The following is a 24398-nucleotide window of genomic DNA, read 5'->3' as shown; positions in this document are numbered from 1 at the left end:
GCTTGTAGTTGGCTGTCTTCTCCCTGTGTCCTCACCTGGTCTTCCCTCTGTGTGAGTCTGTGTCCTAGTTTCATCTTCTTATAAGGACACCAGATGTACTGGATTAAGGCCCACACTAGTGACCTCGTTTTAACTGAAGTTGCCTCTTTATATACCCTATTTCCTACAGTCTCATTCTGAGGTACCAGGGATTAGAACTTCAACATACTAATCTTATGATTTCTCAACCTTGACTATTTTAAAATTAATGGCCTTCTTCACAATGGTTTGAATCTCCTAGTATGTGTGGAAGACCCCAGGACTTGTGTCCAAAAGAACTGCGTTCCAATCCGTCTATGCCATGGATCACTTTATGACTCACTTTACTGTTCTACAAAACAGGGAAGTCATCCTTATCTAGCCAGATGATCGTGAAAGATCTATGAGAGGCTCCAAATAAAACAGTTAAGTCCTGACACAAAGCTTTCTGTGAACTCTGAAGACGTGTGTGTCAGGACTTCTGTTAGACGCTTTAACAGAAAGTTTCTGCTAACGATTTCTCTGAAGGCTTGGAGGGGCCAATCCCAGAAGTCACAGAACTTTCCCACCAGGATCAAACACAAGGAAGGATGGCTGCCCTTACCACTTCTATTAAACAGTATTTTGTAGATCCTTTCCAGTGCAATAAATGCAAGAAATAGAAATAAGAGTTATCCAGATCATAAAGTAAGAAGCAAAACAGTTTTGGGGCACCTGGATGGCTCCATCAGTTAAATGTCTGACTTCGGGGTCATGATCTCAGGGTCCAAGGATTGAGCGCTGAGTCAGGCTCTGCCCTCAGGGGGAACTCTGCTTCTCCCTCTGCCCGCCACTCCCCCTGCTTGTGCTCTCTCTCTCTCTTTCGCTCTTGCTCTCAAGTAAATAAATAAAAAATTTAAAAAATAATAAAAAATAATTGAAAAAAAAGAAGAATGGATGAGCAAACTGCGGTGTAGACTCACAAGTGGAATATCGTGCAGCTGCCCCAGGGATGACGCTTGAAAACAAGGTGCTAAAGGAAAAAGCCAGACACTAAAGGACAAACATTGTTTGATTCTGCTTCTCTGAGCTGCCCAGAACAGGCAAACTCATGGAAACAGAAAGTAGAATGGGGGTTGCTCGGAGCTCGGGACGGAGGTGGGTGGGGGTTGTTGGGTAACTGCGCAGAGTTTCTGTTGGGGATGATGAAAAAGTTCTGGGAAGAGGCAGCGGTGACAGTTGCACCACATTGTGAGTGTACCTAGTGTCACTGAATTGCACCCTACACAGTGTTAAAAATGGCAAGTTTTATTTTTGCAAATATTTTACCACAAAAAACCTCAAGGGAACGGGAAGGTGCTGTCATTATGGAGACAAGAATAAAAAAAGTAAATAATAAATAAAATTAGAGCATATCACCTATCGATACAGGCTTGGAGGAAAAGCCCTCAGGCGCATCGGGCTGGGTTTCCTGGAGCTGCGAGGCCATGGAGGTGATATTGGAACAAAGGCTCCAAGGTAGGGAAGAAGCAGACTCTTTGCTTGCCTAAGAGGAAGGTATTCCAGGAAGACGGGAAGAGGGGAACGGTGAGTTTGGTGGCTCTGAGGCTGACAGCACAGGAACGCAAATGTGGGGGAGCCCAGAGGATGGCGCAGACCCCATGGAAAGCCACTGCAGCCCACCGCAGGATTCTGGGAGCCTTTGCAGAGAGCAGACACATGCTGAGACCCTCATTTTAGCAGGATCCCCATGGCTACTCTGTTCAGAATCAGCCAGACTGGGCCCAGGGCAGCAAAAAAGAGATGCACAGCCCTGGGGTGGGGGGGCCGGTGCAGGCAGGAGGTGGTGGTGTGCTGGGCCAGGGATGCGGTGTAGGTAGGGAGGATATGTTTTGGATATACCCAACAGGTCAAGCCAACAGCATGTTCTAATGGATGTGGGGGGTGGGGGGAAAGAAAGGAACAAGGACGATGCCCAGTGTCTCCCCTGAGCAGCTGGAAGGACAGAGTCCTGTTCCGGGGAGGACTTCAGAGAGCCCGGTTTTGAAGGGTGATGTTCATTCTGAGAAGCCACTTGACATCCAACTGGGGATGTCAGGGAGAGAGCAGGAGTATGAATATCCAGAATCAGAGGAGGGATCCAGACTGGAGACGTTAAAATGCACAGCTTACGTGACTTGATAATAGATCAAGTTAATAAAAGAGTATGACCTTTCCTCAAGAAATTAGTAATAGAATCACCATATGATCCAACAATTCCACATCTGGGTGCATATCCAAAAGAATTAAGAGCAGGGGCCGAGAGATATTTGCACACCTGTGTTCATAGCAGCGTTATGCACAAGAACCAAAAAGTAAAAGCAACCCAAGTGTCCCTCAGCAGCTGAACGGATAAAAAAATGTGGCCTAAACTACCATGGAATATTTTTTTAAAAGATTTTTTAAATTTAATTATTTGACAGAGAGAGAAAGAGTACAAGCAGGGGTGCAGCAGAAGGAGAGGGAGAAGCAGGGTCCCTGTTGAGCAGGGAGCCCAATGTGGGGTTCGATCCCAGGACCCCTAGATCATGACCTGAGCCGAAGGCAGACGCTTAACCGACTGAGCCACTCAGGTGCCCCTACCATGGAATATTATTCAGCCTTAAAAAGGGACGGAAATTCTGACATATGCTGCCACATGGATGAACCTTGAGGACGTTATAGTAAGTTAAACAAGCCAGTCACAAAGAAGACAGGTACTGGATGACTCCACTTATGTGAGGTCTCAAAAGTAGTCAAATTCCTGGAGACAGAAATTGCAGCAGTGGTTTCAGGGGCTGGGAGGAGGGGGGAATGGGGAGTTGTTCTTTAATGGGTATGGTTCAAGTTCTGCAGCTTGAAAAGAGTTGCTCTTGTTTACTACGTGTCAAAAATAATCTCGTACTCATATTTTTAGAAAATATCCAGGACATATGGCCAAGTCACAGGTGCCTGCAGCTCTGAACCCCACAGGGACAGCACTGTATATCTGGGGAGGAAGTGGCACCCTGGGTGGAGACCATGTCACGGGACGGACCACATCAGGCCCAGCTGTCTTGTCTCCAGTTCCCCCAACACAGATGTTCACTAAGCATTTGGGGAATGAATGAATTAATTAATGAGTGAATTAATGAATGAGTGGCTCCTGCCTTCTCTTCACCCAGGATTCCTTCTCTTCTTCTGCCCCAGAGGCTCACACAGACCTAAAGAATCCTCTACCTTGCAGGACAGAACACCTGAGGGTCTAGATGAGGCTGTGACCTTCCAGGTCTAGCCAGGAGTTGACTAGCTCCCTGGTGTAGATGCTGCTGCTCAGACAAGCCCCTCAGGTGGGAAGACCTTAGGAGATGCACTGTGTCCCATGCCTCACATGTCCTCAGAGGTCCTGGTCCAGTCTCCGGTGCCAGAGGGAGGTGCCGAGATGGGGGGCAGGACACGGGGTCTGCTGCTGGTCTCTCCTCCCTGGATGGGGCTCCCTGGTCTCTGGCAGGCAGGGGGCGGGGGTCGCCGGCTTTGTGCAGAGATGGGGGGAGCTCTGGCGCTGAAGTTCCTCTTCTGAGAACCACAAGGCCTTGTGCTCCTTCCCAGCTTCCCGTGGGTCCCCTACAACCCTCCTCCACTGCTCTCCACTTCTTCACCCACAGGAAGCCCACACATCTTCCATCTCAAAGATGCTGCTGCCACCGCTTTTTCTGCCCCTGCTGTGGGCAGGTGAGTGGGCCGGGGGTGGGGCAGGTGGGCGGGGGCTGCTGCTGACTCTAAATTCCCCACAGGGTCCCTGGCTCAGCGTTCAAGATTCTGGCTGCAAGTGCAGTCCCTGTGTGTGCATATGCCCTGCAAATTCTCCCACTCCCGACGCAAATACACTGACGATGACCCAGCTTATGGCTACTGGTTCCAGGAAGGGAGTGATCACAGCCAGAATGTTCTAGTGGCCACATACAACCCCGATCGAGAAGTGCAGGAGGAGACCCAGGGCCGATTCCACCTCCTCGGGGACCCCTGGGACTACAACTGCTCCCTGGACATCAGAGATGCACAGAGAAGGGACTCGAGGACATACTTCTTTAGGGTGGAGAAAGGGCCTTATGTGAAATATAATTACCTACAGAACCAGCTCTTCGTGCGTGTGATGGGTAAGGAACGGGGTCAAGGAGAGGACACATGTCCCATGCATGGATCCTGAGGGCTCCTGGGGCAGGGCTGGGAAGGGACCCCCTGATCTCCATCCTGGCTGGGGAGGAGACGGCTGGCCTGGGGTAGAGGCTGCTTCCAGGGGCACACTCAGGGTCCCACTCCAGGATCTCTGTCTCTCTCCTCCTCAGCTCTGACACAGATCCCTGACATCCACATCCAGGGGCCCCTAGAATCTGGCCACCCCAAGAACATTACCTGTAGTGTGCCATGGGCCTGTAAGAGGGGGACACCCCCCACCTTCTCCTGGATCGGGGTCGCCCTCACCTCCAGGGGCTCCAAGACTCCCCACTCCTCCGTGCTCACCCTCACCCCGAGGCCCCAGGACCACGGCACCAACCTTACCTGTCGAGTGACCCTCCCCGGAGCTGGTGTGAGCGTGGAGAGGACCATCCAGCTCAACGTGTCCTGTGAGTGCCAGGCCAGAACGCCAGGGTCCCTGAGGGCAGTGGGTGTTGGGGAGAGGGAGGCAGGGCTTGGGTGGGATACTTGGGGAGAATTCTTAGAGGCACAGGATCAAGATAGAGAGAACACCCAGGCCCCACCCCCTTGCTCACGGCCACCTCGTCATACTGCAGGTAGCCAAGTATTTGTTTCTGTTCCAGATGCTCCACAGAACCTGACCATCTGCATCTTCAGAGGAAATAGCACAGGTGGGAGAGGCCCCCGGGGCACAACTGACGTCTCAGAAGTCAAATAAGGGAATGTTGTGAGGGTCTGAAGGAATGAAGCCCCATCGCTCCTTATCCCCTCCCTGGTCCCAAGTCTGCCCCACGCCCATCCCCTGGCTGGACTCTCCAGGGTCACTGTGAATCTTAGTTTGACCATTCGCTGTCACCGTGGCTGCTTCCTCTCTCCCCTCACTCTCCCGTCATACCCTTTTCCTGATTCTCTGCTTCTCCTATGACCATGACATCTCACTGTCCCACCAGGAGCCTTAGATACAGGTTCCTCTTGCTGGGGATTGGGCCTCTGGCTGCTTTCTGCATGACCCCGTGGGTAAGCCTGGGCCCTGGTGCTTCTAGTCCTATGTCTGCCCTGAAGACCCTCGCAAGTCTCTGTCCATCTCGGTCCAGTCCAGATCCTCCAGAACCCCCTCCGCTACCCTGGGGAGGCCCCTCCCACCTGAGCAACCTGAGTCAACATCCTGGAAGTCACTTTAGACATTTCTGTGCCTCACCCAACACTCCCCATGACTCAGCAAGTTTTGCAAACTCAACTTCTGGAAAATGTCTCAAGCGGCCTCTCTTCCTCCATCCCTGCAGCGGCAGCCCCACCTCGGGCCTCTGCCTTCTCTCACCTGGACATAGTGAGACCACTTGCATCTGGACCAGCCTCCTCTCTGGCCCGCCAGTCTCTGCAACCACCACCCCCCGCAGCCCACCACAACTCGGCCTGAAGGTGTCTCTACATGCCCTAGATCTGGCCCTGTTCCTCCCCTGCTCAGACCCTCCCATAGTTCCCTGTGGCCCTTAGAGGAAAGGCTGGGAGCATCACCTGTGTGTGAGCCTCCCAGTCTTTCCCTCAAGTGGTCAGACCTACGTGTGTCCACGCGCCTCCTCAGCATCACACACCAAAGCCTACCTCCTGGGATGTCCTCTGCCAGGTCTAGACATGCCAACTCTTGCTCAGAGGTCCATCCACATGTCCTGGGATCATCAGGTGCCTCTCCTTCTCACCACCTCAACAGATGGATCTTCACTCTTACTTGCCTTTGCTTGTAACACTTGTCTGAGAGACACTATTTTCCACACCTGTGTCTGTGGAAGGGCAGAGGGAGAGAAGGGGCTCTCAGCCCTGCCCTTTGGGCTTTTCTCTGTCCCCTAGTCCCAGAGGTCCTGGGCAATGCCACTTCTCTTCGAGTTCAGGAGGGCCAGTCCCTGTGCCTGGTCTTGGACACTGGTGACAACTTCCCTACCAGGCTAAGCTGGTCCTGGGGAAGCCTGAGCCTGAGCCCCTCCCAGCCCTCAAATCCCGGGGTTCTAGTGCTGCCCCCAACGGTCTTGGGTGATGGAGGAGAACTCACCTGCCTAGCTCCACACTTGTGGAACTCCTACCATGTTTCCCTGAACCTAGTTGTGCAGGTGAGTATATGCATTCTGAGGTGAACAAGACTAAGGTGTGGACTTAAGGAAATTCACTCTCCTCCTCCTCCTCTCTCTCTTCCTCCCCCCAGGTATCTCCTGTTCCTGCCCCCAAATCTCTGGGGAGCAGTGGAGCCCCTGGCCTCTAATCCTCACCCTACTGAGAGGGACCCTCAGGGGGCTGGCTTCTTTTTCACCTATGGCCTCACCTGGATCTACTACACCAGGTGAGAAGCCCTTTCTCACAGTATCCCAGATTCTGGGATACTTTGGGTGGCTTCACTCTTCTTGTCCTCTCCAGAGAAAGCCATCCGCAGAACTGGTCTCTTACTTCAGAACTGTGTTTTCCCCATAGGTTCAGAGGCTCCAAAGAGGATAAGGCTGCAAATTGTAACTGAGCCCTCTTCCTCATGGTGGTGCCGCTGTCCGGTGGATGAGGATCTGTCAAACCACTGTGTCCTGAGACTCACCCCTGTACAACTCTGTGGAGCAAGGAGGTACTGGAGGACTGGACCCTGCCTCCTCTCCAGAAATAACGTCTCTCTACCTCTGGTCGTTAAGACTCTTCCTGCTGGTTCCGAATCTGTGGTGGGGAGGGCGAGTGAGGACATAGATAGATTTTTGTTATTATTAATTTGAATTATGCATACCCCATTAATATATTGCTTCTGTGTGTTTATCTTGGATAAGCCCCAAATTCAACCCCATAATATATTGTTATAAATCTCATATTATTTTTAAAACAGAATTTTAAAGAGATTTTTTAATTAGAAAAATAAGTTATTTCATATTTATCCACATATTAACCATTCCATGGCTCTTCATTCCTTTGTATACATTCAGGTTTCTCTATAGCATCACTGTCCTTTTGCCAAAATATCTTGTCCCATCTTTCTTGTGGTGTAGGTATGCTGGTGGTGAATTCTCTTGGCTGTTATTTGTCTGGAGAAGTTTCTGTTTACATAAGCTTGGAAAGATATTTTTTATGGGATAAAGAATTTTAGGATAACATTTTCTTCCCTTTCAGTTCTTCAAATTCTTTTGTCTTTCATAGTTTCTTGTGAGAATTCTGTCATTTTTACCTTTCTCTCTTTGTTTGTAGTTTGTCTTTTTCTCTGGCCAGTTTTAATATTTTCTCTTTTTCCCTGGGTTTAAATGATTTGGTTAATATATGCCTTGGTGTGTGTGTGTGTGTGTGTGTGTGTGTGTGTGTGTGTGTGTGTGTGTTTAGAAGGAAGGGAGAGGGAGTAGGGGAGAAAGAAAGATATTGTCCTGTTTGGAATTTGTTGAGTACCTTGGGTCTGTGGATTTACAATTATGATCAAATTTGTAAAAATTGAAGCCAATATTAATTTCAATGTTTTTTTTCCTATTCTTCCTCTCTCATCATCTCTGGGTCTCTCCTTTTACATATGTAATGTGGCCTGATGCTATCTCACAGGGCCCTGAACATGTGTTTGCCATTTTCCAGACTTTTTTCCCCCCTCTATTTGCTGTTTGAACAGGATCTACTGCTACATCTTCAAGTTCGCTGATCATTCTTCTATAATGTTCAATCTGCTGTTGATCTCATTCAGTGGAACTCTCATCTCAGATAATGTATTTTCTTCTTTAAAAGTTACATTTCCTGGGGTGCCTGGGTGTCTCAGATGGTTAAGTGTCTGCCTTCAGCTCAGGTCATGATCCCAGGGTCCTGGGATCGAGCCCCACATCAGGAATCCCTGCTCAGCGAGGAGTCTGCCTCTCCCTCTTCCTCTGCTGCTCCCCCTGCTTGTGCTCTCTCTCTGTCAAATAAATAAATAAAAATCTTTTTAAAAAAATTACATTTCCTGGGGGTGCCTGAGTGGCTCAGTTGTTCAGTGTCCAACTCTTGATGTTGGCTCAGGTCATGATCTCAGGGTCATGAGATCCAGCCCTGTGTTGGGCTCTGCCCTCAGCACAGAGTCTGCTTGAGATTCTCTCTCCCTCTCCCCCTGCCCCTCCCCCTGTTCTCTCACACGCATGTGTGTGTGTGTGCGCACGCATGCTCTCTCTCAAATAAATAAGATCTTTTAAAAAAAGTTACATTTCCTGTTTTTAATCTTATGCTTCTTCTCTTATTATATAATGGTAATGTTTTCGTTTACATCCTTGAGTATATCTGGCACATATTTGTAATAACTCTTATAATGTCTCTGTCTCCTATTTCCACCTCCTGTGTCATGTCTGACCCTGATTCCATTGGATGACTTTTCTCTTGTTGAGTATCAGGTGTTCATATTCCTTTGTATGTCTAGTAATTTTTCACTGAGTGCTGGACATTGTCAATTTTATGTGTCTGACTGCTTGGTTTTGTTGTATTTCTTTAAAAACATTGGTCATTTTTTTTTAAGGCAGTTAAGTTACTTGCATGTTGGGACAATATTTTTGTTTAAGATTATTTGACAGAGAGAGAGAGAGAGAGTGAAAGAGCACAAGCAGAGGTAGAGGGAAAGGGAGAAGCAAGCTCCCCACTGAGCAGGAAGCCTGATGTGGGGATCAATCCCAGGATCCCAGAATCATGACCTGAGCTGAAGGCAGATGCTTAACCAACTGAGCCACCCAGGCACCCCTGGGCCAATATTTTTAAGACTCTTTAATTTTTAGCTCCTCCTAAGATAGGTCTAGTGTTGGGCTAATTTTTTTCACTTGAATGCCATGGCCCTTTTAGAGCTTTTGCTGACTGCCCCATGGATTCAAGGAGGTATCTTCACTCTGGCTGGAGGGAATATGCACAAGTCCAAGCCCTTTGTGAGCTCTGGGAATCTCCCATCTAATAGCTCTCCAGTAATTCCTTCTCTCCTTAGAAATTGTTCTCGTTTGGCCTTAGGGGGTTTCACCCTATGCACATACAGATTGGTATTTTCCAACTACTCAAGGACCTTTCATGGAGACCTTGAACCCTTTCTCCACAATACTCTCCTGTCTGAAACTCTGACCTACATATTTTAGCTACATCTCTTTCCTTAACCTTTAATGTCTGGCTCCTCAACTCAGTGAAAGTTCAGTCCCTTTTATTGTGCCCCCATCCCCTTCTTACTCTGCTATCTGCAAACAACCTCCTAACAAAAAACCTGGGTGATTATATGGTTTACTTCATTTTTGTCCTTCTCTCAAGAAGCACAGTTCTTCCCTGTCTGCAGTCCATGTATGAAAATAGAGGTTTCTTGTATTTTGTTTGGTATTCTAGTTGTTTACAGGAGGATAATTCTGGGCCCTATTATCCTCTCATGCTCAGAAGCAGAAGTCCCCAGCAGACTTTTAATAACGTTTTATTGAGGTATAACTTATGTCATATAAAATTAATTCATTGTAAGTATACAGTTCAATGATTTTTTGGTAAATTTATAGAGTTCCGTAGTCATTGTCACACATTTTGATTAGCCTAAAGAGGACCCTTATGCCCATTTGCAATCAATACCACTCCCTTCACAGCTCCAGGAAATCATTGATCTGCTTTCAATCTCTAATGAACTGTTTTTATGAATATTTCATATACATGAAATCACATGATATAAAGTCTACTGTGTCTGCTATTTTTCACTAAGCCTTAAGTTTCTGAGGTTCAACCATGTTAGAGCACACACCCATATTTAGTAACATTATATTCTTAATATTATTACATTGTGTGAATATACACCACATTTCAGTTATGCATTCACCAGTTGATAGACATTTCCATCGTTCCCAGTTTTGGCTTTTAAGAATAATGTTGCTGGTTCCCCTTCTATCCCTATTCCAGTTCAGGATGATGGAAACTCCATTCCAGGTGGGTAGAGCAGGAACACAAGGCTCCGTCTCCTCCCAGGGAAGGGCAGGCTGCCAGCATTCCTCATTCCTTGCCAGCTTTGTTGAAGAGGCTAAATTCCAGGTGAATACAGCTGAGAAGTCAGGGGCTCTCTTTTTCATGCTGCCCCTTATCCACAGGACAGTGGCTCTAACTCTGAAAACTGGCGTTGATAGGGAAGGGCATGATGGATGGTATTTTCTAGGGTGACAGAAATATTCATTACCTTTTTTTTTTTTAAGATTTTATTTATTTATTTGACAGAGAGAGACACAGCAAGAGAGGGAACACAAGCAGGGGGAGTGGGAGAGGGAGAAGCAGGCTTCCCGCCGAGCAGGGAGCCCGATGCGGGGCTCGATCCCAGGACCCTGGGTTCATGACCGAGCCGAAGGCAGACGCTTAACCGACTGAGCCACCCAGGCGCCCCAGACAACAGAAGTTTATTTCTCACAGTTCCGAAGGCTGAGAAATCCAAGATCAAGGCACCGAAATATCCGATGTCTGGTGAGAGCACATGTCCTGGTTCATAAAGGGCTTCTCACTGGGTCCTCATGTGGCAGAAGGGACAAGGGTGCTCTCTGGGGTCTCTTTCATAAGGGCACAAATCTCATTCAGGAAACTACCCTCACAACCAAATCACCTCCCAAAGGTCCCATCTCCAAATACCACTGCCTTCAGCATAGGGCTTCAGCATATGTTGAAGGGATACAACATATGCTGGGATACAATGTTGGGAGGGATACAACATTCAGTCCACAGCAAAGGCTAAAGCCGTAGTTGGTAAATATTCCGCAGTCATTCATGTTACCCTGCACTGGGGGCTGGGGGAGGGGGCTATGTGGTCATTTTGTGACTTAAACAATGTTCTTGTTTGTGTCTGTGTTAAGGCATGTGACTACTATGGACTACTTATCTTGTTCCACCCCAGAGTGGGTTTGTCTGGTGTGAAATCCTGCGAAATCATTTATATTTAATAGGAGAACCCCAGGGCCTGACTGTGAATGCCAGTGGGGGCTGCTTTACTCTTTATTAAGGGGCGGGGGGAGTAATTCAGTAAAAAGATAAGAAGCTGGAGAAATAAACAGGGACCAGATCAGACAGCCTTGGGTCTTCACATAAAGAGTTGGTATTTCACTTTGGAAAACGGACACTTCACACTGACTGTCAAAACACATGCCAGTAAGTAACAATTTCATCTGATAATAAAGTACTGAACTTGCAAAACTTTTCCTTTACTAGAAATTAGCGAATTCAAATTTATCCTATAGTAGTATTTTTCTCACCTTCTTGCTTTTTAATACACTATCTCGGCTTGAAGAGAAAAGGGTGAAGGCCCAGCTGAGAACACAACCCCAACCTCGACAATGCGAAGATGGGACCTGATAACACCACACGCTGTAGACTGTGTCCCCCCAAAATCTGTATGTTGAAACCTACCCCCCCATGTGATGGTCGCAGGAGGTGGAGCCTTGGAGAGGTGATTAGGACATGAGGGTGGAGCTCTCATGAATGGGACTAGTGACCTTATAAAAGAGGCCCCAGAGACTCCCTTGCCCCCTCCACCATGGGAGGGCACGGCGGTCCGGGAAATGGTCCTCTGTGAACCAGGAGGTGGGCTGTCACCAGACACGGAATCAGCCAGCTCCTTGATCTTGGACTTCCAGCCTCCAGGACTGTGAGAAGTGAGTGTTGGTTGCTTAAGCCACCCAGTTGGTGAGATCTCTGTTACAGCTGCCCAGACGAAGCCACCACAGGATTGCATTTTCTTCCCTGGCCATCATATGGTGAGTGTGGCTCGGTGGGACCCCATCTGAGAATGATGTGTGAGCATGGGGCAGTACTGAAGTGTTTTAAATCTGGGGAGGGTGGGTTTGCCGTGAGGGAAGGAGGGTGGTCACAGTGACTTCTTTAATAGGGCAGAGACTCGGTTTATTGAGGGGCAGTGAAAGGAGCAGAGTCATAATTTGTAGGTGCAGTGAGAACGAATGCAGCCTTTTGGGAAGAGCCACGTTTGCAAAAATTGTTCAGCATCAGGGAAATATTCCCCGGAGGGCTGCAGTTCTCCAGGACCACCACCAACACAGATCCTGGTGCCTGGGGCTCCACAGGGGTCCGTCAGTGCCGCGGGGACAGAGCGCCCCCTGGAGGCGGCGTGCTGAACTGCGGCAGAGGCAGCGAGGCCCCAGGGACAGATCCTATCGGAACAGATGACAGGAAGAGGATGGTGTGTGTGTGTAGCGGGGGACGATAAGATGCCCCTTCCCCTAATAAAGGCTCCTCAGCACCCTCAGGGCCTCAATTACAGCCAGACCTGGACTCTTCATCCTCCACTGGGACCCTTCCCTACATCCTTCCCAGGCAGCATCCTGAACTAACTACCTCTCTCTCTCCGCTCCCAACCTCTCCCGCCCCATTCTCACTTCCTCTCAAATCTACCTTTGCCCCTGTTTTGACATCAGGGGCAGAAGGAGCAGGTGTTCAACATTTGTTAGTGAGTGGAGAGGGGAGGCCTGCAGAGCTGGGTGTTTGTCTGTCTTAAAGGAATAAGTTCAGAGAAAATCTGAACATTCTTGGGCAGAGAAGATAGATGCGAGGATAACCAAAAAAGATTCTCCTGGCCTCGGGTAGCCGCCTGGCTCTTGTCTGGCCAAGGCTGGGGGAGGGTTAGAGGCGATCTGGTCACACTGAGGAAGGGCGGAAAATTCTGAGGGGGCCCAGGAAGCCACAGGACATTCAGAAGGCTGTGGGGGTGGGAAAACGTTGTGGATGACTCTGAACTCCGAACAGTGGGAGGGGCAGCCACAACCCCAAGTATCAACGCCCCCCCCCCCCCCCCGCCAGGTGGGAATAAACTTGGTGCAGGTGAGAATCGGGGGTGGGGGTTGGGGGCGATCACTGTCAGAACGCAGAAACAAAGCAAAAGAGGGTTCAAAGTGAGTTTGGGGAGGTCATCAGAGATACGGTGAGCAGCTGGGATTTTCTCCCGAAGATAACAAGACACCACTGAAATGTTTAAGTAAGAGAGAGACTTGATTTGATTTCTATTTGAAAAATAACTCTGGGGTGCCTGGGTGGCTCAGCTGGTTAAGCATCTGCCTTCGGCTCAGGTCATTATCCCAGGGTCCTGGGATCGAGTCCCGCATCCGGCTCCCTGCTCAGCGGGGAGCCTGCTTCTCCCTCTCCCTCTCTTTCTCTCTCTCTCTCTCTGCTGTGTTGAGAAGCCACCAAGAAGGGAGCAGAGTAGAAGCAGGGAGGACAGTTGATCACTGCTATCATACAGGTGAGTGAGGGCGGTGGCTTGGATCCAGGCAGTCATTCTCCATCAAGGGTGATTTTGCCATCCGGGGGACAGGTGGCAATGTCTGGGGACATTTTCAGTTGTCCCAGCTGGAGTGGACGGCTGCTACTAGCATCTGAAAAGTGAGGCCAGGGCTGCTGTAGGACATCCTGCCCCGCAACACCCCGCCTCACCCCCCAGAATGATCTGACTCAAAATGTCAGTAGTGCTAAGACTGAGACATCTTGGACCAGGGTAAGGAATGGGAATAAGTGGATAGACTTTGTTAATACTTAAGAAGTTGAACTGATGGGTCTTGTGGGTGGCTGTGTATGGAGTGAGATAAAGAAGCAGTCAGGGGGCGCCTGGGTGGCTCAGTTGGTTAAGCGACTGCCTTCAGCTCAGGTCGTGATCCTGGAGTCCCGGGATCGAGTCCCACATCGGGCTCCCTGCTCAGCAGGGGGTCTGCTTCTCCCTCTGACCCTCTTCCCTCTCATGCTCTCTGTCTCTCATTCTCTCTCAAATAAATAAATAAAAAATCTTTAAAAAAAAAAAAAAAAAAGAAGCAGTCAGGACTTGGTGCCACATAATGATCTTTAGACAGCTGAAAAGCAGGGTTGCGGTGAGAAATAGTGCTGCATGAAGCATGTGAAGCTTGAGATGCACATTATAGATTCCTGAGTAGGTGTCTAATGGATGGGGAAGGGTCAGGGCTGAGATGCAATTTACAGTCATCAGCCTGTTTATTGTTGTTGCGTTTTGTGATGATCTATTTTGGTTTGCTTTTAACTTCATTGTGAAGAAACTATAGACTCACAGGAGGTTGCAAGGAAATGTACAGGGACATCCCATGGACTTGAACCTCCCCCCTCCAATGTTATCATCTTTTTTTTTTAAAGATTTTATTTATTTGTCAGAGAGAGAGAGAGAGATGAGCAGGGGGAGTGGCAGGCAGAGGGAGAGGGAGAAGCACACTCCCCCCTGAGTAGGGAGCCTGACTCGGAGCCCCATCCCAGGACCCTGGGATCATGACCTGAGTTGAAGGCAGACACTTAACCGACTGAGCCACCCAGGCGCCCCGCAATGTTATCATCTTCCACAACTAAGTACAATATGAAAATCAAGGAATTGTCAGTAGCATGATCAGGTCAAGCCCATATTAGGACCTAGGCATCCCTCCCTCCCTCTCCCTCTTCCCTGTGGAAGGCCCTTCCTCTATGAGCTTCATGTTGTGAAGTCCCTGGACAGGAGGCTCCCTGGGAGAAGGGACCCTGGCTCTCCCCTGATAAAGCCCAGGTTGGGCAGTGGGGACCTGGATCAGAATGCAGAAGGTGGATATTAGGGACTGAATTGTGCCCCCTGCCCCGTTCACATTTGAAGTCTTAACCCCAGTACCAGCGAATGTGACTATATTTGGAGATAGGGCCTTTAAAGGGGTAATTCAGTTAAAACGAGGTCATAGAGCAAGCTCAAATCCAGCAGGACTGGCGTCCTCTTAAGAAGACATCCGGGGGCGCCTGGGTGGTTCTGCCGGTGAAGCGTTAAACTCTTGATCTCAGCTCAGGTCTTGATCTCAGGGTCATGAGTTCAAGCCCCGCGTTGGGCTCCATGCTGGGCGTAGAGCCTACTTTAAAAAAAACGAAAGAAAGGAAAAGAGATCAGGACACAGGCACACACAGAGGAATGACCATGGTGTCTACAGCCCCAAGGACAGAGGCCTGGGAAGACACCAACCCTGCTGACACCTTGAAAGAAGACACCACTCCCAGCCTCCAGAATGGTGGGGAAAGTTTCTTCCATTGTTTAAGCCATTCAGTTTGTGGTGCTTTGTTCCAGCAGCCCGAGTACATGAATACAGTGGACCTGAGAACAAGGACAGAAGCAGCCACAGGTCACCCCCCCCCAGGAGACCTCTCCTGGCTTCCCAGGAAGAAGTGATGACCATGCCTTTCCTCATCACCATCTGTCCCAGCATCGGCTGGGGGGGCAGGGGGAGCAGTTATGAGCACTTCAGTGCTTTTCTGTTTCTCAGAAGCTTCATTTACCAAACTGGATCCCCTTGAGGTCAGACACAGTGTCTAATTTGCCTGTGTCCCCAGTGTGCAGCTTGGCACCTGCCACAGACCTGGTCCCCAGGCGTGTAGGTTCAGTGGACCAACACATGTCTCTATGTGACCAAAGTCATTTCAAGGAGAAGGGCTGGGTGAGGGGGACAACATCCGGGAGTTTATCCCACTCACTCCCCATCCCCCTTACCTGTGGGTGCAGGTGTTCTCATCACAACAGGTATTACAAGTAAGTGCATCCAGGGGCACCTGGGTGGCTCGGTCGGTTAAGCGTCTGCCTTCGGCTCAGGTCATGATTCCTGGATCCTGGGATCGAGCCCCACATTTGTCTCCTTGCTCAGCGGGGAGCCTGCTTCTCCCTCTCCCCCTGCTTATGAGCTTTCTCTCTTTCTCAAACAAATAAAAATCTAAAAAAAAAACCAAAAACAAAAACCACACAAGTAAATGCATCCAATCTTAGGGCAGAAGAAGGGGAGCTAGAGAGGTGGACTAAGGTCTTGGGGGTGGGAGCTTCTGGTGGACCAGGGGATCGATGAGCCCACCAAGCGAGGATGAAGGGATAGAACTGAGACCGGCCTAGGGTTACCAGAGTTAGCAACTAAAAACACAGGGCATCTATTTAAATTTGAATTTCAGATATGAACAACAAATTATTTTTTTTTTAAGATTTATTTATTTGAGAGAGAGAGGGAGTGTGTGCAGGGGGTAGGGCAGAGGGAGAGGGAGAGGGGAAGCAGGTTCCCTGCTCAGTGAGGAGCCTGCCGTGGGGCTTGATCCCAGGACCCAGGGATCATGACCTGAGCCTAAACTAAGAGTCCAATGCTTAAACAGCGGAGCCACCCAGGTGCCCCACAACAAATAATTTTTTTTTAAAGATTTTGTTTATTTGACAGAGAGAGACACAGCGAGAGAGGGAACACAAGCAGGGGCAGTGGGAGAGGGAGAAGTAGGCTTCCCGTGGAGCAGGGAGCCCGATGCGGGGCTCGATCCCAGGACTCTGGGATCATGACCTGAGCTGAAGGCAGGCGCTTAACGACTGAGCCACCCAGGCGCCACCAACAAATAATTTTAATACAAGAATGTCCTATTGCAATATTTGGGACATACTTACACCAAAAAAATTACTCATTGTTTAATTGACAGTAAACTTAGGGGCGCCTGGGTGGCGCACTTGGTTAAGTGTCTGCCTTTGCCTCAGGTCATGATCTCTGGTCCTGGGATCCAGCTTGGGTCAGGCTCCCTGCTCAGCGGGGAGTCTTCTTCTCCTTCCCCCTCTGCCCTTCCCCTCGGCTCATCCTCTCTCTCTCTCTTTCTCTCTCATGCTATCTCTCAAATAAATAAAATCTTTTTAAAAAATTAAAAAAAAAAGAAAGTCAACTTTAACTGGACATTCTGAATTTCAAGACCAGCCCTTTCCCCACCCCCAAAATCCACCTCTGCACCAACCACCGTCCACAGGACCCCTGTCTGAAGAACGGTTCACTGTGTACTTTCACTTCTGCTTCCTCAGTGACCCAGGGCCCAGTGGGAGAGCCCCTACCCTCCACCCACCCGGGCCCCACGGCCTCACAAGCCTTCCACTCCCTCCCCGGGGAGGTGACTGCCAGAAGGACCAGCTCTGCAATCCTCAAGCACCAGGCAGGCCCCCCGGGGAAGACCCAGAGTTCTAGTGGATGAGGTGGGGTGGGGAGTGTGAGGACGGGGAGTGTCATGTGGGGCTCAGAATCAGGAGCACATTTCACACATCAGGCCTGGGACTCAGCTTTCTCTGCTGGGTGCTTCTTCTCTGCCCTGCCCATTGCCTGTCCCAGCGTCTGGGGGCAGGTCCAAGTGCCTCCTCGTGCAAAGATGCTCCTGCTGATGCTCTTGGCCCTGCTGTGGGGCGGTGAGTGGGCCGAGGGCTGGAAGGGGCCTGGGAGGGGCCGGGGCTGGGCGTTGTAGCTTGAACCTCTGTCTCCCTCAGGGTCCCCGGCTCAGGACCTAGGATTCTCGCTGCAAGTGCGGAGGGTGGTGATGGTGCAGGAGGGCCTGTGTGTGCGCGTGCCCTGCACCCTCTCCTACCCCCCGCTAGGCTGGACGGAGAATACCCCCGCTCTTGGCTACTGGTTCCTAGCCGGGACAGACTCGAGCGTCGGAAGGCCAGTGGCCACAAACGACCAGAATCGGGCAGTGCGGACTGTGCCCCAGGATCGATTCCAGCTTGTTGGTGATCCCCAGAACCGAAGTTGTTCCCTGCTGATCAGAGAGGCCCTGGTGGAGGACTCGGCACCGTACTTCTTTCGGGTGGAGAGAGGCCGTTACGTGCAATACAGTTTTTTGAAAAACCAGTTCTATCTGCAAGTGACAGGTGCGGAACTGACTCCAGGGGGAATGGGGGTGGGGCCTCTCCTCCTCCCTGCCATCCTCCGCCCCCCCACTGGGAAGAGGGGACTGTGGGAACAGAGCAGGGGTCTCCCCCTGCAGCACTCCCTTCCAGGGCTCCCATTGAGCCCTCTCTCTGTCCCAGCCCTGACACAGCAGCCAGATGTCTATGCCCCAGAGATCCTGGAGCCAGGACACCAGGTGACACTCATCTGTGTGTTTAACTGGACCTTTGAGGAATGTCCAGCCCCTACTTTCTCCTGGCTGGGGGCCGCCGTCTCCGCCCCAGGACCCAGACCAACGTCCTCCTACTTCTCGGTGCTTACTCTCACGCCGAGACCCCAGGACCATGGCACCCACCTCACCTGCCGCGTAGACTTCTCCAGGAAGGGCGTGAGCACAGAGAGAACCATCCGACTTAATGTCGCCTGTGAGTGTGGTGGTGGGGTGTCAGAGCGTGCAGATAGGCACGGAGGATGTGTAGGTGGAGAGATGCAGCTGGTGGGGGGTCCAGAGAGGCCGGTGTGGAGACCCACCACGCCGCCTCAGCCCTTGTTTGTCACTTGTGTCCTGAGGGTGGGCACACTTTCTTTCCCCCTGCCGGGGAGCGTTCTCTCTGTGAGGAGCCCCACCTTCCTCCCCAGAGCCAGGTCTCAATCTTGTTGCAGATGCCCCCAAAGACCTGGTTATCAGCGTTTCCCGTGCCAACATGTCAGGTACTGAGGGCCTGGGAGGGTCGGCTGGTCCTCTCTGGGGGACAACTGGTGTTAGGAGGGCGAGGGAGATGGCGTTCCTCCCTGCAGCCTTCCTCTTGCTGCTTCCAGCCCTGGAGCCCCCAGCACACAGCCCACATCTAGAGGCTGAGAAAGGCCAGTTCCTGCGACTGCTCTGTGCCGCCGACAGCCAGCCCCCTGCCACACTGAGCTGGGCCCTGGAGGACAGGGTCCTGTCGAGGTCCCACCCCCAGGGCTCCGGAACCCTCGAGCTGGTGCTGCCGGGGGTAAAGCCTGAGGATTCGGGCTGCTATACCTGCCGAGCTGAGAACAGGCTTGGCTCCCAGAGCCGCACCCTGGACCTCTCTGTGCAGTGTGAGTACAACTGGCCGGGGCCCGGTTTCCAGAAAGGGAGAGGGGTGCGGGGGGCCAGGGATGGGGGCATCCCCGGCTGACAATTCCGATTCCAACTCCGATGTGGGTTCCCCCCCCCCACCCCCCCCCCACACCACCAAGCAATCCTCTAATGCCGGCTAGGCGTTCTAGGATTCAACTCCACCAAACACTGTCTGCCTGGAGGTAGCATCAGACCCACAGGTGAAGGGCTCAGTCCCACAAGACCCTCCCCCCTCTTCAGAGGCCAGTCACAAGCCCAGGCTGACCAACTGGCTATAGATTGGAGTTTCCCATGACCCCCTCCTTGGATTTAATTAATGTGATAAAGTAGCTCACAGAACTCAGGAACATTTTACTTACTAGGTCTCGGGCTATTAGAGAAGGATGTAACTCAGGAACAGCAGGTGGAAGAGAGGCGTAGGACCAGGTATGGGGCGAGGGCGCTCAGCTTCCACGCCGCTCTCCAGGTGCGCCCTGGTCCCTGCACCTCCACGTGCTCACCAACCTGGAAGCTCTCCGAACCCCTTTCTTTTGGGTTTTTATGGAGGTTTCAATACAAAGGCACGATTGAGTGAATGACTGGCCATGGCTGGCTGATTCCACCTCTAGTCTCTCTCCCCTTCCTGGAAGTCAGGGGTGGGGCCGAAGTCCCCAAGGCTCAAGTCACAAGGTTGGTGCCCCTGGCAACCAGCCCCCATCCCAAGGTGCTTTCCAAAAGTCGCCTCATTTACATAAACCCAGGTGTGGTGGAAAGGGGTTTGTTATTAATATCAAGACACCTTTATTGACTCTCATCCTGTAGGAAATTCCAAGGGTTTTAGGAACTCTGTACTAGGAACGGGACAGAGACCAAATAGATATTTCTTATTATAAATCACAGAGACCAGCCCTTCTTACCTGTCAATTCCTTTGGGCCACTCAGCGGAGAATCAGTCAGCGGATGATTCAATTCCCCTTCCCTGTCCTGCCGTCTTGGTCTCCAAGGACGGTTCTCTGCCCAAAGGGCAGCCCCTGGCCTGTCTAGAGCCAGAACCCTGTCTCTGTTTCAGATGCCCCAGAGAATCTGAGAGTGATGACCCTGCATGCAAATAGGACAGGTAGGAAGGAGAACAGCGAAACCAGGGCCTCTCGGGGCCACATTGGGGACCTCAGTGTCTGGAATGTTGACATGCAAAAGGGTCCCTGTGCCCTCAGCTGAGCATCTGTCCTGCCTCTTCCCTCCCCTAGTCCTGGAAAACCTCGGGAATGGCACATCCCTCCCAGTCCTGGAGGGCCAAAGCTTGCGTCTGCTCTGTGTCACCCACAGCAACCCCCCAGCGCGGCTGAGCTGGGTCCTGGGGGGACAGACTCTGAGCCCCTCCCAGCCCACAGACCCTGGGATCCTGGAGCTCCCTCAGATACAAACGGAGCATGAAGGAGACCTCACCTGCCAAGCTCAGAACACCCTGGGCTCCCGACACGTCTCCCTGCATCTCTCTGTGGTCTGTGAGTGTGGGGACCCCTGGAGGCAGGCTGCCGGGGGCCTGGGCAGGAGAGACACCGCTGACCCTTCTCCTCCCTCCCGCAGACCCCCCGCGGCTGCTCAGCCCCTCCTGCTCCTGGGAGGGCGAGGGGCTGCACTGCAGCTGTTCCTCCCGAGCCCACCCGGCCCCCACCCTGCGCTGGCGGCTGGGGGAGGGGCTGCTGGAAGGGAACCACGGCAACGCCTCCTGGACCATCACCTCCAGCTCTGCGGGGCCCTGGGCCAACAGCTCCCTGAGCCTCAGCGGGCTGCTGGGCTCCGGCCTCAGACTCAGCTGCGAGGCCCGGAATGCCCACGGGAAACAGAGCGCCGCCTTCCTGCTGCTGCCAGGTTAGGGGGCCAACTCGATGCCCCCCGGAGGTAGCTGAGTGGGGCAGGGGCCAGGGTCCTGTGGTTGGAGCAGGAACTGGGAAAGAGCACAGGGCCCCTGTGGCCGGGGATGCAGAGGGAAATGCAAATTGGAAGGCCTGTCACCTGGGTCTGGGGTGCAGCAGGGTTTCCAAGACTGGGACAGAAGGGGTTGCCGATAAAACGTCTGGGACGGGCGCTGAAAGACTGAGTACTCAGTGGCAGGTGGGTGTGAGGCCCCAGGTTAATGGGAGAGGCTCAGAGATGGCTGCCTATTTCCTTGTGCAGATAAAGGACTCGTCTCAAAAGCATTCACCAACGGAACATTTCTGGGAATTGGCATCATGACCCTCCTTTTCCTCTGCCTCCTCCTGGTCATGTGAGTTAGGAGCCAGAGCAACGGTGTGTGGGATCTGGGGCTGGGGACAGGGGAGGTGCCAGGGCACACACAGGTGGGTTGTTTCCCTCGCAGGAAGACTCTGAAGAAGAAACAGACCCAGGCGGGGACTCCGCCGAGGCCCAGGGCCACACGGAGAAGCACGATCCTGGACTATATCAACGTGTTCCCTAACCCTGGCCCCTTGGTGAGTGGCTCACGGGCTGCCTGTTCTTTCTATGTTCAGACTTCTCCCCTGGCCCCTCTCCTGTCCTGTCCCAACCTTTTTCCCAAGGGACGTCAAGGTGGAAAAGGTACGGGTACTGGATTCAAGTCCTGATTCTGGCACCTACTATCTGTGAGACCTTGACCAAATCAGTCGCTCCCTCTGAGCCTCCATTTCTTCCTCTGCTTCCTTCGAGAGTTGGTTTGAGGATTAGAACACATGCACTTGCTCAAAATGTAGCGGCTGTCCCATTATTACCACCCTGATGATGTTACTAATTATAACTAATGATGTGATAATTATTAATATCATTGAGAGGCAGTATATTTAGTAATTAAGAGCAGGGCTCTGAAGTCAGCTTGTCTGGGTTCAATCCTGGTTTTATCGCTGTGTGTTCTTGGACAAGTCTCTTAAGTTCTCTGTGCCTTAGTTTCTTTAACTATAAGATGGGGAAAATAGTAATCCCTATTACCTAGGATCATTCTTTTTTTTTCTTCCATGTAGGATCATGCTCATTGTACCTATAAAACATTTAGAATAGTACCTGGCACATAGTAACTGTTCTTACTGGATATCCAGATGCTGGATATTTTCAGGAGAGAACATTTATACACTGATGACTCCAAAATTTACATCTCTCAAACTCACCCCTGAACTTGAGACTCATAGCTGACTGTTTAGCAGCATCTCTGTTTGGATGTCTAATAGGCACCTTGGACCGAGCCTGCCTGAGACAGAACTTATGACTAACTATACCCCGTAGGCTTCTCCTCCACCCAGCCCATCTTAGCAAATAGCACCACATCTGCCCAGCTGCCGAAGCCAAAATCCTTGGAGTCATCTTTTGCTCCTCTCTTCTCTACCACCCTACAACCAACCCATCAGCAATTCCCCTTCAAAATACACCCAAACCACTTCTCACCACCACCCCCGCCAGACCATGCACCACCCCACTTCCTGTGCATGCTCCCTGCTTCCTCTCTCACTGTCTGGCTCTCTTTCTCTGTGCATGCTATCTTTTAAAAGCCCAAGCAGGTACATCTACCCCCATGGGGTACTACTCAGCAATCAAAAGGAGCAAATGAGGGGCGCCTGGGTGGCTCAGTCGGTTAAGCATCTGCCTTCAGCTCAGGTCAAGATCCTGGGGTCCTGGAATCGAGCCCCGTGTTGGGCTCCCTGCTCAGCGGGGAGCCTGCTTCTCCTCTCCTTCTGCCGGCAGCTCTGCCTACTTGTTCTCTTTCTCTTTCTCTCTCTGTCAAATAAATAAAATCTAAAAAAAGGGAACAAACGATTGAAAGAAGCTACTGGTTGAAAAACCTTAGACACAGGGGAAAAAAGGGGAAAAAAAGTCAATCTCAAAAGGTCATATATGCATGACTCCATATTTATAACACCCTGGAAATGGTAAAATTGTAGAGATGGAGGACAGATTCGTAGCTTCAGGGTTGGAGACAGGAAGATGATGAGGAATAGCAAGGGAGGAACTTTGTGGCGACGAGACAGTTCTCATCTTGAATGTGGTGGCGGCTCCAGGAATCTGCCCATGTTTGTTTGCTCAGGCTGCCCTAGCAAAGAACCACAGAAGGGGTGGCTTAAACCACAGATTTTTAAAAATTTGTTTATTATTTATTGTTTGTTCCTGCCCAAGACGTAATCCCCAGTTCCTCAATCATGTGCCTGGCACATGGTAAGCTCTTAAGCATTTGTGGAAGGAAGGAAGGAAGGAAGGAAGGAAGGAAGGAAGGAAGGAAGGAAGGAAGGAAGGAAGGAAGGAAGGAAGGAAGAAAGGAAGAAAGGAAGGAAGGAAGGAAGGAAAGAATGACGATTGTTTTTCCCTCAGGCTCAGAATCGGAAAGCCACACCGAGCAGTCCTTCCCAGGCCCCTCCTCCAGGTGCTCACTCCCTGGAATTTAAGAAGAACCAGAAGGAGCTACATGTTGTTGCCCACACTTGTCCAGGACCCAAATCATTCCCTCAAGCCTCAGAATCAGAGAATAACCAAGAGGAGCTCCATTATGCTACCCTCCACTTCTTAGGCCTCAGACCATGGGAGACCCAGGAGCCCAAGGATACCTACTCAGAGTACACAAACATCAAGTTCCACTGAGGCTGTCCCAGGCTGTCACCCTGCAGGGCTGGGATCCAGGCTAGGCAGAATGGAGAGGATGAGGAAGACAAGGTGCCAGCCTGTCTCTCTCTCTCTCTCACTCTCACTCTCTCTTTCGTCCTCCAAGGATGGGTCCTCCCATCCCAGACCTGAGCATTTGGAACAGCTTGGCAAACCTATCCCAAGGGACCCTCTCTGAATACACTATTCTGAGAGGCAAGGAAAAGCCTTTGCTCTGCCACAGTTTCTCAAAGGTGGGAGGGCCTTTAAAGACGATTAAACTACCACTTTGTGAGGTCAGCAAGCTAACTTCAGAGGTTAAGTCTGGCCCACTGCCTAATTTTGAGCCAAGAGTGCTTTTTACATTTTAAATGGTCAGGGAGGGGCACCCACCTGGCTCAGTCAGAAGAGCTTGTGACTTTTGATCTCCCGGTCATAAGTTCGAGCCCCATGTTGGGTGTAGAGATTATTAAAAAAAATAAATAAATAAAAATAATAATAGTAAGTTTAAAAAAATAAGTGGTTGTGGGGGAATCAAAAGAAGAAACATGTTTTGTGACAAGTGGAAATGATATGAAATTCAAATTTCAGTGTCTATAAATAAAGTTTTATTGGAACATAGTCGTGCCCATTCTTTTATGTATGTCTACAGCCGATGTCAGGCAGAGCTGAGTCTGAGATATTTGCTGTCTGGTCATTTGCAGGAAGAGTTTGTGGAATCTTAATCTAAAGTAAACTCAGCCACTTATTTTTACAGAAGAGGAACAGAAGCGGATGTTGAGAATGAATGCAAGAACAGACACGGCAAAGAAGGCTAGCTGTGTGACAAGACAGGAAGTTCCCCAGAGTGAGGTGTCTCAGGGCAAGGATACCACATGGAGGTTGGGGGCCAGATGTGTTCTCCGACC

General features: G+C 50.8%; 2 protein-coding genes across 2 annotated transcripts; both read left to right on the top strand.

Moving 5' to 3' along the window:
* The first annotated feature begins 1484 nt into the window (after positions 1-1484).
* LOC116622464 (sialic acid-binding Ig-like lectin 8) lies at positions 1485-6691 on the top strand. Its single transcript, XM_032388935.1, has 9 exons — positions 1485-1490; positions 3660-3726; positions 3789-4151; positions 4341-4619; positions 4815-4862; positions 6037-6209; positions 6286-6293; positions 6386-6520; positions 6649-6691. The coding sequence occupies exons 1-9, from the start codon at positions 1485-1487 to the stop codon at positions 6689-6691; spliced, it is 1122 nt and encodes a 373-aa protein (XP_032244826.1).
* Positions 6692-17008: 10317 nt separating this feature from the next.
* On the top strand, positions 17009-23883 carry LOC116621935 (sialic acid-binding Ig-like lectin 10). Its single transcript, XM_032387967.1, has 11 exons — positions 17009-17326; positions 17405-17788; positions 17948-18232; positions 18471-18518; positions 18627-18890; positions 19961-20008; positions 20139-20396; positions 20479-20763; positions 21070-21160; positions 21254-21365; positions 23224-23883. The coding sequence occupies exons 1-11, from the start codon at positions 17152-17154 to the stop codon at positions 23488-23490; spliced, it is 2217 nt and encodes a 738-aa protein (XP_032243858.1). The 5' UTR covers positions 17009-17151; the 3' UTR covers positions 23491-23883.
* Positions 23884-24398: the final 515 nt, after the last annotated feature.

The sequence above is a fragment of the Phoca vitulina genome, unplaced genomic scaffold (genome assembly GCF_004348235.1).
Source record: "Phoca vitulina isolate PV1807 unplaced genomic scaffold, GSC_HSeal_1.0 scaffold52, whole genome shotgun sequence".
In the NCBI taxonomy this organism is placed as follows: domain Eukaryota; kingdom Metazoa; phylum Chordata; class Mammalia; order Carnivora; family Phocidae; genus Phoca; species Phoca vitulina.
The sequence above is the reverse complement of the archived record's forward strand: the minus strand, read 5'-3'. Positions and strand labels throughout refer to the sequence as shown.